At 30.0% G+C, this 15,641-nt stretch overlaps 1 protein-coding gene across 4 annotated transcripts in view; it reads left to right on the forward strand.

The window, feature by feature from the left end:
- SSX2IP (SSX family member 2 interacting protein) overlaps positions 1-15,641 on the forward strand; it is a 72,255-nt gene that overhangs the window by 22,588 nt on the left and 34,026 nt on the right. For all 4 annotated transcript variants that reach the window (XM_069094595.1, XM_069094596.1, XM_069094597.1 and 1 more), the window contains exons 2-5: positions 5,841-5,898; positions 11,684-11,818; positions 13,734-13,903; positions 14,104-14,316. In XM_069094595.1, the coding sequence (XP_068950696.1) occupies positions 11,776-11,818; positions 13,734-13,903; positions 14,104-14,316 (426 nt within the window). In that variant the 5' untranslated portion in view covers positions 5,841-5,898; positions 11,684-11,775. The remainder of the gene's footprint in view (positions 1-5,840; positions 5,899-11,683; positions 11,819-13,733; positions 13,904-14,103; positions 14,317-15,641) is intronic.

Genomic DNA, 15,641 nt, shown 5'->3' on the forward strand with positions numbered 1-15,641 from the left:
TATAACAAATGCTTAAAATGATGTGATTAGTTTTATGGAATTTCTTATGAAATTTTAGGGCAAAATGATTTTGGTATATCTTTTTAAAGGAGAGACTTTTGTTTATGTTAAAATGAATATTGAACTTCTGAGTAGAATATAAAAATGTTGTTATAATAAGAATCTATTATAAAAATTAATTTATATATGTGCATGTATATATGTTTGTGTGTTCTCTACATATATATGTACACAGCATCATGCCCATTCAAATAAAATTTTGTATAACAAATGCTTAATATAATGTGATTAGCTTTTTTACATTATTTTTTGGAACAGATTTTTTTTATTTCTGCTTGAATTATATTATAATGAATCTTAAACTTTTAAGTAGAATATATGAAAACTGTTTTAATAAGATTTTAAACATGAATTAATGTGTGAATTTGTTTATTTATAAGTACATATACCATCAAGCCTTTTCAAGTAAAATTATATTAACAAATGCCTAATATAATGTGATGAATTTTTTAGTTTTTTACATTATTTAGGACAAAATAATTTTGTGGCAGTATAAATTTTTTTAAGTAGGGATTTTTTTTTTGCATCATTTTATAAAGTAATGAATCTTGAGTTCTTAAGGAGAATGATAGAACTCTATTATAATATTTGTTATTGCACAAATTAGCATATGTGTGTATAACACATATGTATAATACTTACTTAACACCAGCATTTCTTGCAGAGAAAATTATATATAACAAGTGCCTAATATAATGTGTTTAGTTTTACAGACTTTTTTTCTGAGGCTTTTAGAGCAAAACATTTTGTGGCTCTGGCAACTTTTTAAAGGAGACAGTTTTTGTTTTTTGAAAATTTTTATAATCTTGAGCTTCTAAGTAGATTATGATAATAGAACCTTATAACAAGATTTTATTATTACATGAATTATTGTATATGTTATTTCTGTATATTTTTATACATACACTGCATCATTCCCTTGGAAATAAAATTTTATATAAGAGATGCCTAATATAATATGACTAGCTTTTTATATATTATTTCTTCTGTACCAGATGTTTTTATTTGAATTATGTTTTATTGAATCTTGAGCTTTTAAGTAGAATATGATAAAAACTAACATGATTTGTTATTAATATATATTTACATACACACATACCATCATGCCTTTGCAAATATTAGGACAAAATGATCTTGTGGCAGCATTAAATTTTCAAAGCATTTTTTTGTTTTAATTATTTTATAATATAATAAATTTTGACCGTTTAAGTAGAATATATTCTTATATTAAGTAGAATTATTATGAGATTTGTTATTCATTTGAATTAGTATATACTTATGTATGCCCATATGTATTTATACATATATACAATCATGCCTTTGCAAATAAAATTATGTTTGACTAATATAATGTGATTAGGTTGCTTTTTTTTAAACAATATTCTGAAGCTTTTAGAACAAAATTATTTTGTGGTAGCATTAACTTGTAAAAAACATTTTTTTAGGTTTGAATTATGTTACAATGTTATGAATCGAGCTTTTACAAAGAATATAATAAAACTATTGTAATGTGATTTATCAATATAAAATAGTATGTATGTATATATACACACCATCATGCTTTTACGAATAAAATCATATATGACAAATGCTGAATATGATGTGACTACTTTTAAAAAAAATATTTCTTCAGAAGTTTTGAGGACAAAATGATTTTGTGACAATGCTAACTTTTTAAAGCAGAAATTTTGTAGATTCGAATTGTTATAATATGAATGTTGACATTTTAAGTAGAATATAATATTTGTTATTAACATGAGTTAGTATATATGTGTATATGTAAATATGGATACATACAATCATTCCTTTGCAAATAAAATTATATAAAACAAATGCCCAATAGAAAATTATTAGTTGTACAATATTCTGAAGCTTTTAGGACAAAATGAATTTGTGTCATTTGAATTTTTTAAAGCAGATGTTTTTTCTTTTGCTTAAATTTGTTAAAATCTTTAGCTTCAAGATGTTGTTACATGAATTAGTATATGCCAGTGTTTATCATATATACACCATCATTCCTTTTGCAAATAAAAATATACAAATGTCTAATATTAATATGAGTTTTTAATAGTATTTCTTCTGAAGCTTTTAGGATAAAATGATTTTGTAGCAGTGTGAATTTATAAAAACATTTTTGTTTGAATTATGTTAAGATAATGAATTTTGTAGAATGTAATAGAACCCCATTATAACAATATTTATTATTAATTTGAATTAGTATATATGAATTTGTGTATATAAATACACATGTATATTTAGACACATGTACACAAATACCATCATGCCCTTGCAAATAAAATTATGTAAAACAATTGCCTAATAGAAAAAGATTAGTCAGTTTTATGGTATTTCTTCTGAAACTTTTAGTACAAAATGATTTTGTTGCAGTGCTTAACTTTTTAAAGCAGGTATTTTTTTTTAATTATGTTTTAGGGAATCTTGAGCTTCTAAGGAGAATATAATAATAGAACATTATAACAAGATTGGTTTTTGCATGAATTAATATATATGCATGTGTATGTATATATGTAATATATATGATTGTTCTCTTTCAAGTAAAATGATAACAAATGCCTAATCTTAATATGATTAGATAGTATTTCTTCTGAAGCTGTTAGGACAAAATGGTTTTGTAGCATTGTTTAACTTTTTTAAGCAGATATTTTTTCTTTTTAAAAAAATTATGTTATAGTAAATCTTGAGCTACATAGAATACAATATTCTATAGAGAAGAATATAATAGAACCCTATTATAACAGGATTTGTTTTTACACGAATTAGTATTTACATATATATTTGCATGTGCATATATATAGGGTATGTATGTACATATGTAGTGTGTATGTAATATATACATATATATCATCTTTCAAATAAAATTATTAAATATTCCTAATTAATGTGTTTAGTTTTGATAGTATTTCTTCTGAAGCTTTTATGACAAAATGGTTTTTTAGCATTGTTTAACTTTTTAAAGCAGAGATTTTGTCGTATTATAAGGAATCTTGAGCTAAGGAGACTGTAATTGTAGAACCCTATTATATAAAGATTTGATTTTGCATAAATTAGCATATATGTGTGCTAAGTGCATTAATATATATGAATATGTGTATATGTGTGTTACAACCATCATTCCCTTGTAAATAATATATAACACATTTCTAACGTAATGTGATTAATTTTATAATGTTTCTTCTGAAACTTGTGGTAGTATGAACTTTTTAAAGGAGAGAGTTTTTTTTTAAATTGTGTTGTAATATAATCTCGATCTTCTAAGGAGAATATAATAGAGCCTTATTATAACAAGATTTGTTAACTTGAATTAGCATATATAAATGTGTATATATATTTAGATTTATATGCACAGACCATCATTCCCTTACAAATAAACATATATGACAAATGTCTAATATAATGTGATTAGTTTTATAGTAAGTATCTCTTTTGAAGTTTTTAGGACAAAATGATTTTGTGGCAGTGTGAATTTTCTAAAGCTTTTTGTTTTGGGTTATGTTATAATGAATGTTGAACAAAGGATATGATAGAATTTTTTATAAGATTTGTTATTTCATGAATTTGATGAATTAGTGTATCTCTATATATATGCATTTGTTTGTACATCTATATCTGTATACAACCATCATGCCTTTGCAAGTAAAATTAGATATAAAAATATATAATGTGATTAATTTTCTGGTGTTTTTTATGAAGGATACAATAATTCTGTGGCATTGGGAACTTTTTAAAAGAGGTTTTTCTGATTTAGATTCTCTTGTAGTATAATGAATCTTGAGCAGCTAAGGAGAGAAAATAATAGAACTCTATTACAAGAAGATTTGTTATTGAACAAATTAGCATACATACATGTATGTACATTTATTAAAAATCATGCTCTTGCAAGTGAAATTGTATATAACATATCTAATATAATGTGATTAATTTTACAGTATTTTTTAAGCTTTTAGGATAAAGTGGTTTTGTGGTAGTATGAACATTTAAAAGGAGTGATTTTTGTTTGAATTATGAATAATGAATTTGGTCTAAGGAGAATAAAATAACAGAATCTTATTACAGCAAGATTTGTTATTGCATTAGTATGTGTATATATATATGTGTGTGTATATATACATAAATATACATGTATATTATCATCATGTTCTTAGAAATAAATTTATTCACATTAGACATATGAGATTTTTTTTTCAGAAGCTTTTAGGATAAAATGGTTTTTATGGTAGTGTGAACTTTAGAGTGGATTTTTTTTTGTTTGCCTTATAAATTTCAGCTAAGGAGAATATAATAGAAGCTTAATATCAGGAGATTTCTTATTTGTATGTATTTTTATATATTTATGTGTTTATATATGTATATATACAACTATCATGATCTTGTAGATAAAATTATTTATAATAATTGCCTAATGCAATGTGATTAGTTTTGCAGTATTTCTTCTGAAGCTTTTAGTATAACATAATTTTGTGCAGTAAACTTTTTAAAAGGTTTTGTTTGAATTATGTTATAATGAATTTGAGCTAAGGAGAATATAATAATAGAAACTTCGAGCAATATTTGTTATTGCATGAATTAGTATTTATATAGCTATATATATACACAACCACCATTTCCTTATAAATGAAATTATATAAAATGTCTAGTACAGTGTGATTACTTTAATAGTATTTCTTCAGAAGCTTTGAGGATAAAATGATTTTGTGGCAGTCTGAATTTTTAAAGGAAAGATTTTAGTGTGTGTGAGAAATACGTTGTAATATAATGGATCTTGCTCTTCTAAGGAGAGAATGTAATGTTATCCTATTTTAACAAGATTTTTATTGCATTAATTAGCATATGTGTGTATATATATGTATATAAACATCATGCCCTTGCAAATAAAATTATATATAACAAATGTCTAACATAATATGATTGGTTTTAGTGAAGCTGAAACTTTTAGGATAAAATGATTTAGTAGCAATATGAACTTTTTAAAGGAGAGAATTTTTTTAGTTTGAATTCTGTTGTAAAGAACCTTGAGCTAAAGAGAATACAATAATAGGACTTTATTATAAAAAGATTTATTATTACCTGCATATATGTATACACATACACACATATATACACATATAGATATACACACATATACATATGCACATACCTCATCGTGCCCTTGAAAAGAAATTATATCTAAAAAGTGCCTAATACAATGAGACTTTTTTTTGGAACTTTTAGGGCAAAATGTTTTGTGGAAGTGTGAACTTTTTAAAGCAAAAAACATATACATATACAAATACCCCATCATGCCCTTGAAAAGAAATTATATTTTAAAAGTGCCTAATACAATGCGACTTTTTTGGGGAGCTTTTAGGGCAAAATGTTTTGTGGCAGTGTGAACTTTTTAAAGCAATTTTTTTCTTCTGTTCAGTTTTTATTGAAATTGGCTAAGGATTTATCCAAAATGGCTATCTTTGGAAGTTACAATTTGCCTTATTGACTGAAATTGTAGCTGAATTAATAAGCACATCACTTTGCTTCCTCAATCTCTAATCCCTTTTAGAGGGACTCAGCTATAATTTTCATTTAATAGAAACTTTACAGAGTTTGCACCTTTTAACAAAAGAAGATGTTTTTTGTACTTTTAGTATGTGAAACAAATGAGATGCCAAAATAGATTGTTGGCCTTCAAAGGTAAATAATTTGTATAAGAATATAGTGTAGGAAAGCATTTGAAATAGTAGTGCTCAGAATGCCCTGCAATTTGATTTTTTTTTCCTCTTTAACAGGACTGCAGTGGAGACATCATTTCTGAATTTGTAGTTATAAGAAAAATCAAGTTCACAGGTAAGAATGAACTAGTTTAAAAGATAAGACATATTATTAATGTTTGGTCCATTAATTTAAATATAAAATAAACTAATACAAATTTATTGTTCTCTTCTTGCCAGATTTGGAAATATATAATTTTCTTCATTTTATAGCAGTGGTGTTTGAGTATATTTAGTTGTGCTACCCTTGTCAAAATTTTTTGAGCACAGTATGTGTTTATTTCATATATACCTTATATATAATACAAATACAAAAAATAAAAGAGAAGATGAAAATAAAATAATATTTTAAAAACTTATTAATGGAGTAAAAACATTTTGTTCTTATGAGAACATTATTAATAATTCTTAGTGAGTTATAATATCATTGAATGTGCTTTATTATTTTTGAAAATCTTATTTTATCACTGACTCTAAGTTAAATATATTTTGATATTTAGTTTTAGTGGTAATAGCTGGAAAAACTTCAATATAGATTTAAATGCAGGACATCATTGACTTCCTTTTACTAATTTGTCATGCTCATTCACTAGATATGCAAAGATAGTTGTTTAAATTTGGCTAGTAAATTTCCATTTTTCCTAGTGTCAATTAATTTACTTGCAAACTAATTTCAGGGTGTTGGATTTTCATGTTTTTAACAAATGGGTTTAACCCCTACCTCCCTGCCTCCCATATGCCTCATTTGGAACATTTTCAATCAGATTTGATATTTTTCTCTTCATGATATTTTATTTTATATTTCCAATTACATGTAAAGATAGTTTTTAATATTCATTTTATAAGATTGTATGTTCCAAATTTTTCTCCTTCCCTCCCACCTCAAGACAGCAAGCAATCTGATATAGGTTATACATATATAATCAGGTTAAACATATTTCTGCATTAGTCATGTTATGAAGGAAGAATCAGAACAAATACGAAAAACCATGAGAAAGAAAAAAAACAACAAAAAAGTGAAAATACTGTGCTTCAATCTGCATTTGAACTCCATAGTTCTTTCCCTGGATGTGGTTAGTACATCTTAGATTTTTGTATTGCTGAAAAGAGCTAAGTGTATTATAGTTGCTTATTGCACAATAATGCTGTTACTGTGTAGCATGTTCTCCTGGGTTCTGCTCACTTCACTTAGCATCAGTTCTTTCTAATCTTGGTTGCATTGGTTTTGTTTGTACAAAACCTTTTTAATTCAATGTAATAAAAATTAGCCATTTTGCATTTCATAATGTTCTCTGCCTCTTACTTGGTCATAAATTTTTCCCTTCTCCTTAGATCTGACAGGCAAACTATTCTTGCTCTTCTAATTTGCTCATGGTATTACCCTTTATATCTAAATCATGTACTCATTTTGACCTTATTTTGAGGTAGGGCGGGAATGAGTAGCTTGAGGCATTGAGACTACATGTTACCCTCTAGGCCCTCAAATGTGGCCCTTTGACTGAATCCAAACTTCTTGTGTGGTCCTGCAGTCAAAGGACTTCACTTGAGGACCTAGAGGGTTACATGTGGCTCCAAGGCTGCTGATTCCCCTCCCCTGGTATAGAATGTGAGATGTTGTTCTATGCTTAGTTTCTGCCATATTATTTTCCAATTTTCCCCCCAATTTTTGTCAGATATTGAATTTTATTCCAGAAACTAGAGTCTTTGGTTTATCAAAGAGTAGATTACTGTAGTCATTTATTACTGTGTCCTGTGTGCCTAACCTATTCCACTCCTCTACCACTCTATTTCTTAGCCATTAGCAAATAGTTTTGATTATTGCCGCTTTATATATAATTTTCGATCTGGTACACTAGACCACCTTCCTTTGCTTTTTTTTCACTAATTTCCTTGATAATCTTGACCTTTTGTTCTTCCAGATGAATGTTAATATTTTTCTACCTCTATAAATTAATATTTTGGTGGTTTGATTGGTATAGCACTAAATAAATGAATTAATTTAGGTAGACTTGTCGTTTTATTATTTTAGCTCATCCTATCCATGAGCAATTGCTATTTTTCCAATTGTTCAGATCTGACTTTATTTGTGTGAAAATTATTTTGTAATTGTGTTCGTGTAGTTTTTGTGTTTGTCTTGGCAGATAGACTCCCAAATATCTTATTTTGTCTACAGTTATTTTAATTGGGATTTATTTTTCTCTTACTGCTGGGCTTTGCTGGTAACATATAAAAATGATGATATTTATATGGCTTTATTTTATATCCTGAAACTTTGCTAAAGTTGTTCATTGTTCAAGTAGTTTTTTAGTTGATTCTTTAAATGTACACCATCATATTATCTGCAAAGAGTGATAGTTTTGTTTCCTCTTTGCCTATTCTAATTCCTTTGATTTCTTTTTCTTCTCTCATTGCTAAAACTAGCATTTCTAGTACAATATTGAATAATAGTGGTGATAATGGACATCCTTGTTTCCCCCTTGATCTTACTAGGAATTCTTCTAGCTTATCTCCATTACATATAATGCTTGCTAATGGTTTTACAAAGACACCGCTTATTATTTTAAGGAAAAGTCCATTTACTTATGTACTCCAATGTTTTTAATAGGAATGGGTACTGTATTTTGTCAAAAAGTTTTTCTGCATCTATTGAGATAATCATTATTTTGTTTTGTTATTCATATGGTCAATTATGCTGATAGTTTTCATAATATTGGACCAACCCTACATTCCTGGTATTAAATCTCCCTTCCATAGTGTATTATTCTGGTTATAAATTGCTATAATCTCTTTGCCTAATGTTTTATTTTAAATTTTTTGCAGCAATATTTATTAGGAAAATTGGTCTATAATTTTCCTTCTCTGTTTTGGCTCTTCCTGGTTTAGGTATCTGCACCATATTTGTGTCATAAAAGGAATTTGTTAGGACTCTTTCTTCACCTATTTTTCCAGATAGTTTATATAGTATTGGAATTAATTGTTCTTTTAAATATTTGGTAGAATTCATCTGTAAATCCACCTAGTCCTGGAGATTTTTTTCTTAGGGAGTTCATTGATGGCTTATTCAATGTCTTTTTCTAGAATGGGGTTATTTAAATGGTGTTTTTCCCCCATAGAAGCAGCTCTTAGTTTTCTTTATTAGTTTAATACTGTTCTTTCAGTTTTATTAATCTCTCCTTTAATTTTCAGAATTTCTAATTTGATATTTAACTAGGAATTTTTAATTTGTTCTTTGTCTAGCTTTCTTTTTAGTTGCATGCCACTTCATTAATCACCTGCTTCTTAATTTTATTCGTGTAAGCATTTAGAGATAAAAAATTTCCCCTAAGGACTGCTTTGGCTGCACCCCATAAGTTTTGGTATGTTGTCTTATTATTGTTGTTCTCTTTGATGAAATTACCGATTGTTTCTATGATTTGTTGTTTGACCCACTCATTCTTTAGGGTTACATTATTTAGTTTCCAATTAATTTTTAGTGTATCTTTCCGTGGCCCTTTATTACACATAATTTTTGTTGGCATCATGATCTGAAAAGGATGTAGGTAATATTTCTGCCTTTCTGCATTCGATTGTGAGATTTTTTAAAGTATTAGTTCATGGTCAGTTTTTGGGTAGATGCCATGTACCACTGAGAAAAATATATTGCTTTCTATCCCCATTCAGTTTTCTTCAGAGGTCTGTTATACCTAACTTTTCTAAAATTCTATTTACCACCTTACCTTTTTTCTTGTTTATTTTGTGGTAAGATTTTTCCAATTGTGAGAAGGGAGTGGGTTGAGGTCCCCCACTAGTGTAATTTTGTTGTCTGTTTCTTCCTGTAACTCATTAATTTCTCTAAGAATTTGAATGCTATGCTGCTTGGTGCATATATGTTTAGTATATCTGATATTACTTTATTGTCTATGGTAAAATATAGTTTCCTTCCTTATCTCTTTTAGTTAGATCTGTTTTTGCTTTTGCTTTGTGTGAGATCAGGATTGCTACCTGTGCTTCTTTACTTCAACTGAAACATGATATATTCTCCTATACCCTTTTTCCTTTACTCTGTGTGTATCCCTACTTCAAATGTGCTTCTTGTAAACAGCATATTGTAGGATTCTGGTTTTTAATCCACTCTGCTTTTGCTTCTGTTTTATGAGGGAGTTCATTTGATTCACATTGACAGTTTTGATTGCTGTTTCCCTCCATTATATTTTCCCCATTTGTATTTTCTGTCTCCTTTCACCCTGTCCCTCCTCACCGGTGTTTTGATTCTGATCACCGCCTCCCTTCTATTAGCCCCACCTTTTCTTTCCCCTGCTACTTACCTTATAGAATAAGATAAATTTCTTTACTCAGCTGTGTGTTGTTTGTTATTCCTTCTTCGAGACAAATCTGATGAGAGTAAGGTTCAAACAGTGCTCACCTTCCTACCTTCTTTCACTCTACTGTAATAAATCTTTTGTGCCTCTTCTTATGATGTAATTTACCCTATTCTGCCTCCCCCTTTCCTCTTTTCTCTGGTACATTCCTTTTCTTCACCTCTTAATTTTTTTGTATCATCACATCAAAATCAACTTATACCCACACCTGCTGTATATGTATACTCCTCCTAACTGCCATAATAGAGATACAGTTCTTAGGAGTTTTAAGTATCACCTTCCAATATAGGGATGTAAACAGTTTACTTAGAGAATACCACGTATTTTTGTTGGTTTGTTTGTTTCCTGTTTGCCTTTTTATGTTTCTCTTGAGTTTTGTATGTCAATATCAAATTTCCTGCTCGGCTCTGGTCTTTTCATGAGGAAAGTTTGAAGGTCCTTATTTCATTGAAAGTTCATCTTTTCCCCGAAAGATTATGCTCAATTTTGATTCTTGATTGTAACCCAAGCTTCTTCACTTTTTGGAATATTATTTTTCCAAGCTCTCCTTTAATGTAGAAGCTGCTAAGTCCTGTGCAATCCTGACTGTGGCTCCTTGACTTTTGAATTGTTTCTTTCTGGCCGCTTGCAGTATTTTCTCCTTGACCTGACAGTTCTGAAATTTGGCTACAGTATTCCTTGAAGTTTTCATTTTGGGATCTCTTTCAGAAGGTGATTGATAGATTTTTTCAAAGACTATTTTAACCTCTGGTTCTGGGATATCAGGATAGTTTTCTGTGATAATTTCTTGATAGATGCTGTCTGGACTCTTTTTTATCATGACTTTCAGGTAGTCCAATAATTTTTACATTATCTCTCCTGGATCCATTTTCCAGATCAGTTGTTTCACCAATGAGGTATTATAAAATTTTTTCTATTTCTTCATTCTTTTGATTTTGTTTGACTGATTCTTGATGTCTCATAGAGTCTCATTGTCTTCCACTTGCCCAATCCTTATTTTTAAGGAAATATATTCTTTAGTTAGCTTTTGTACCTAATTTTCCATTTGGCCAATTCTACTTTTAAAGGAGTTGTTTTCTCCAGTGCGTTTTTTCCATTTTGCTAATTATTGTCACATTTGATCCTCACAACAACTCTGTAAGATAGGTTTGTTATCCCTATTTTACTGATCAGGAAACTGAGGCAGATGGAGGTTAAGTGAATTGCCCAGTACCATGCATCTAGTAAGTATTCAAGGCCAAATTTGAGCTTTAAGTTTCCATGACTGCAGGCTCAGTATCTACTCCACCACTTAGTTATCTCTTGTCTTGAGATAGTAACCCCACTATAGTAGGATTTTACAGTATATGTTGATTTATGTCTGTTCTTCTAAATAGTTGATATTGCCCTGTTGTTTTTTTGAGCCCATAAGCTTAATCATATGGTTAATTACTAGGTTTATACATCTACATCTTAAGGCTGCCTTAGTTACTATTGTTGCCAAAATGTTCCTTGTGTTTTTAGATGATGCCTACCTAGAAGATTTTCAAAACAGTTGGACTTGAATGCATTATTGCTGAGCCAGTCACTCAGGTATCCTAGCTGTCTTGGTTGCTATGGGAGATTGGAAGACTATTACAGTGCCAATTCCATCATCAGGTAATTATAGTTTTTAAAAAAGTAAAGTGTAGTATCTTGAATGAACTTAAATTCTTACCTGGATTAAATAGTTTGTTGAAAACATGACTAAAGAGATACCTAACCAAGAAGTGAATGTGATATACATTTTTTGACATGCCCAATGGTGAAATCTGCTTCGCTTAACTGCATATTTATTGAAGTTTTTTTCCTTTTTTTGTTGTAATTCAATGGAGATAAGAAATAGATGGGAAGGAAAAATAAATATTTGTAAATATATAATAAAATTATATTAAAAAATCATTTTATATAACTTCAACTTGGCCCTCATTGTAGCAAGGCAGTCTTTTTTCCTCCCTCATCAATTGACTTGCTTACTCCCCACAGAAACTGTTCCAGATCTTCTCTTCCCTCTGTATGCTTCCTGCACCTACCTCTCCTCGATCTCTCTCTCTCCCCCCCTCCCCCTCCCTTCCTCTCTCTCTCTCCCTCCCTATCTTCTTTTCCCATTCTCTTCATCTCAAAACCCTTTGACATCATCTTCTGCCTTCTCCTTTCCCCTTTCTTTGACAGAGATGTGGTCCTCCCTACCAGGGCCAAAATCTCTACACATATGCTTGATCGTGAGCTTTTTGAGGACAAGGACTGTCTGGCCTTTTTTTGTATCCCCAGCACTTAACATAGTGCCTGGTACATAGCAGGCACTTAATAAATGCTTATTGACTGACTGCCTCATTGGAGCCAGTATTTCACTGAAGTTTGTACTCTGTCTTACATGCTTGACTATCTTGCATAGCTCTTATCCATTGTTTCCCATAAATCTCCTGCAAGCAGTCTACTCCTTGAAGCTTTCATCTAGATCTCATAACATTGCATCATTACTAGGGGATCATACACAGGCTGTCAGTGGGTTATCCCTTTCTCTCACTATATGACTGATCCTTTTTTTTAAAAGCTACATTTTAGTAGCTAACATTCATGTATTTTTATCTACATATATACACACATGTCTCCATTTTACAGATGGGGAAACTGAGGCCCAAAAGGTTAAGTGACTTGGTGATGGCCACACAGTATGTTTTAGGTGGGGCTTGAACTTGCTTCTTGTTGATTTTAAGTCCAGGACTCTCAGTTTTACACTGTGATTTATAAAGTAATCTAATTGTTATTTCAAGTGAAATTCCGAGGGTTGTATGTTGTAATGGATAGGTAGAGTTTGAGATGAATGACGAATTATGGATGCTGAGATATTTTTGGCAATTCTCTGCCATCTAAGTGCTCAGTGAGTCTATCACTGTTGTCTACATATGTTACCTCTTGATCTTTCCATTAAATTAACAGTTCCTTGAACATAGCACTCCTGCCTGGAATGCTCTGTTCTATCACTTCTGCCTCTTCATTTTCACAGCTTTCTTCAAGACACAGCTCAAACCTTACCTGTTATAGTTCTTTCCTACTCCCTGCTGCTGCTAATTCCTTGTCCCTTAACATTATCTTCCATGTACTCTATGTATATGTTGGATATCTTTAATTATTTATATGTTATCTCATTCATTAGATTATGAGCTCCTTGAGGGAAGGGACTCATATATAATAATTGCTTAATAGAAATGCTTGTTGACTATCTGACAATTTTTATAAATTGTGTGTGGTATGGGTTGAGTAGATTTTTGTTATTCATTAGGCCCATTTTGATGGAAAAGAAGTGTTAAGGTGTATATTAAAACTTTTTAATCTAATTTAATAGTAGTTGGGATAGAGAGAAAATTATTTAAAAACTATTCCACACATTGGCTGCTTGTGAGAACAAACACAACTGTATTTTTTTTATTAAAAATTCTTATTTTATTTGAAAATACTCTTAAAATCTGCGTAACTTAGAGTGCTTTTTTGGTAAATATTCTAAATTATAATAAGTATTTTTCTTGACTTTCAGAAAGCAAAAATATTTCTCAGTTTACCTCAGAAACCAATATGTCTCCTTCAAGTTTATACTCACAGCAAGTTCTGTGTCCTTCACTACCTTTGGCAAAGAGTGTGCACAATTTTTTCAGGGCTTTCTGCACAGAAGAGAATGTTGACCAGAGTATATCCTATCTTGATCAGGTAATTTAAAAATAAAGAACTGCCAGAAATCAGTTTATTCAACCCTTAGTGTCTAAGAGTTCGGAGAGAAAATTTTATAGTAAGGACAAGTATATTATGATGTTTAAATGTTTCTGGAATTGTTTTGAAAGTCATTATCTACTTCTTAAGTTTGTTCAACAAGTGCTTTTATAGAAAAACAAATATTTTTCTCCTACCAGGAGCTGACTACTTTAGGTTTTCCTTCATTATATGAAGAGTCCAAAGGTAAAGAGGTTAAAAGAGACTTAAATATAGTTGCAGTTTTAAATTGTATCCATGAACTACTTGTACTTCATCGAAAGAACCTTCTAGCTCAGGAAAATGTGGAAACACAGAATTTGAAACTGGGAAGTGATATGGACCATCTGCAGAACTGCTATTCCAAGCTGAAGGTAGAAATTATATTCAATTTGCATTCTAATGATGATATGTAAATCAATGCTAGACATTTTCAGTTGTTTTATTTGCCAAACATGTTAAATAAACTTTAGTGATAATTATCTTACTATTGTTGTTTGTGTGTTAATGCAAGTACTTAATGCAAGAAGGCAGTAATTTCTACATCTTAATATTTATAATGAAGATGTTTACTTTATGAACTGTTTTGTGATCATCTGGATATAGCAGATACAGTTAAGGAATAGTAATTATGAAATTTATGATTTTAAAGAATTTGTTTCTTAACAAAACAGATGACACTAATGAAAATAGCACTATTAAGAATCTAGAGCTGAAACCCTGAGAACAACATTTGTATTTAAAGGACATTTGTACCAAAGGAGCCAGTATTTAATGTAATGATGGGCCAGGAGTTAAAGTAATCATAGATGATGAGCTATTCCTTTCAGAAGAGTCCTGGGCCTTCAAGTGATAAGGCTATGGCAAAGTGTTTATAGTAGCTTTACTTTTTTCTTTTTTAATAGTAGAAATTTTCTTCTTGGTCATTGATTTGCTACACCACAATAGCAATAAAAAAATTGCTGGTCAGTCTTTTATTAAGAAAAAAAGATCTGAATTAGTTGTACAGTGGATGTCATGTATTTTCTTTTATTTATTAGGTATATTATATAATAAGAATCACAATATTCAGTCTGAATCTTTCTTAATAAAGTCTTATAATCAAATCATCTTCCTTACATATCTGTTTCTTTTTCCACCCTCCCACCCACATACAGCTACCTCATATCTATCTCAGTCTGTTCCCTGCTTCTCTTGAACAACGCAAAAAAAATTAACTTTTTAAAAAATATTCCTTGCCAGGAAATGGTATATTATGGATGTTGGGATGGTGTCTGATTTGTCCCTTATGTGACCTTTTAGATTCCTTTTGGATTTTAGAGACTGCTTCTTGCTCAGCTGCTAACACCTACTGCCTGCCTGGCCAATAGCTTAATATAGGAGAATAGTTATCAGTTGCTTTTTAAAAACTTTTTCTCTAGAGCTCAGTTCATTCAGAATAACAGTTTTATGTTTTTGTTATTTTTGTTTTAACAATATTTCCTCATTCTTTAACATCCTGGGTATCTTTTAAGATTAACTCAATGTATAAAGCTCATTGGGCTGAAAAGTTCATAGTTTAGAAAGTACCACAAAACCTTGGTCAGTGCCCTAGTTAGCATACTTATCTGTCCACCATAGAACTACCAAAGTTGCAGGCCAGCAGCTATTTAGAGGTTTTCTAAAAGGTCTGTTTAGGATCTGGGCTGGTTCTGTGGTT

Source organism: Petaurus breviceps, unplaced genomic scaffold, assembly GCF_028583685.1.
Source record: "Petaurus breviceps papuanus isolate PSGF00001 unplaced genomic scaffold, PetGlider_PUasm1.0 220, whole genome shotgun sequence".
Taxonomy (NCBI): domain Eukaryota; kingdom Metazoa; phylum Chordata; class Mammalia; order Diprotodontia; family Petauridae; genus Petaurus; species Petaurus breviceps.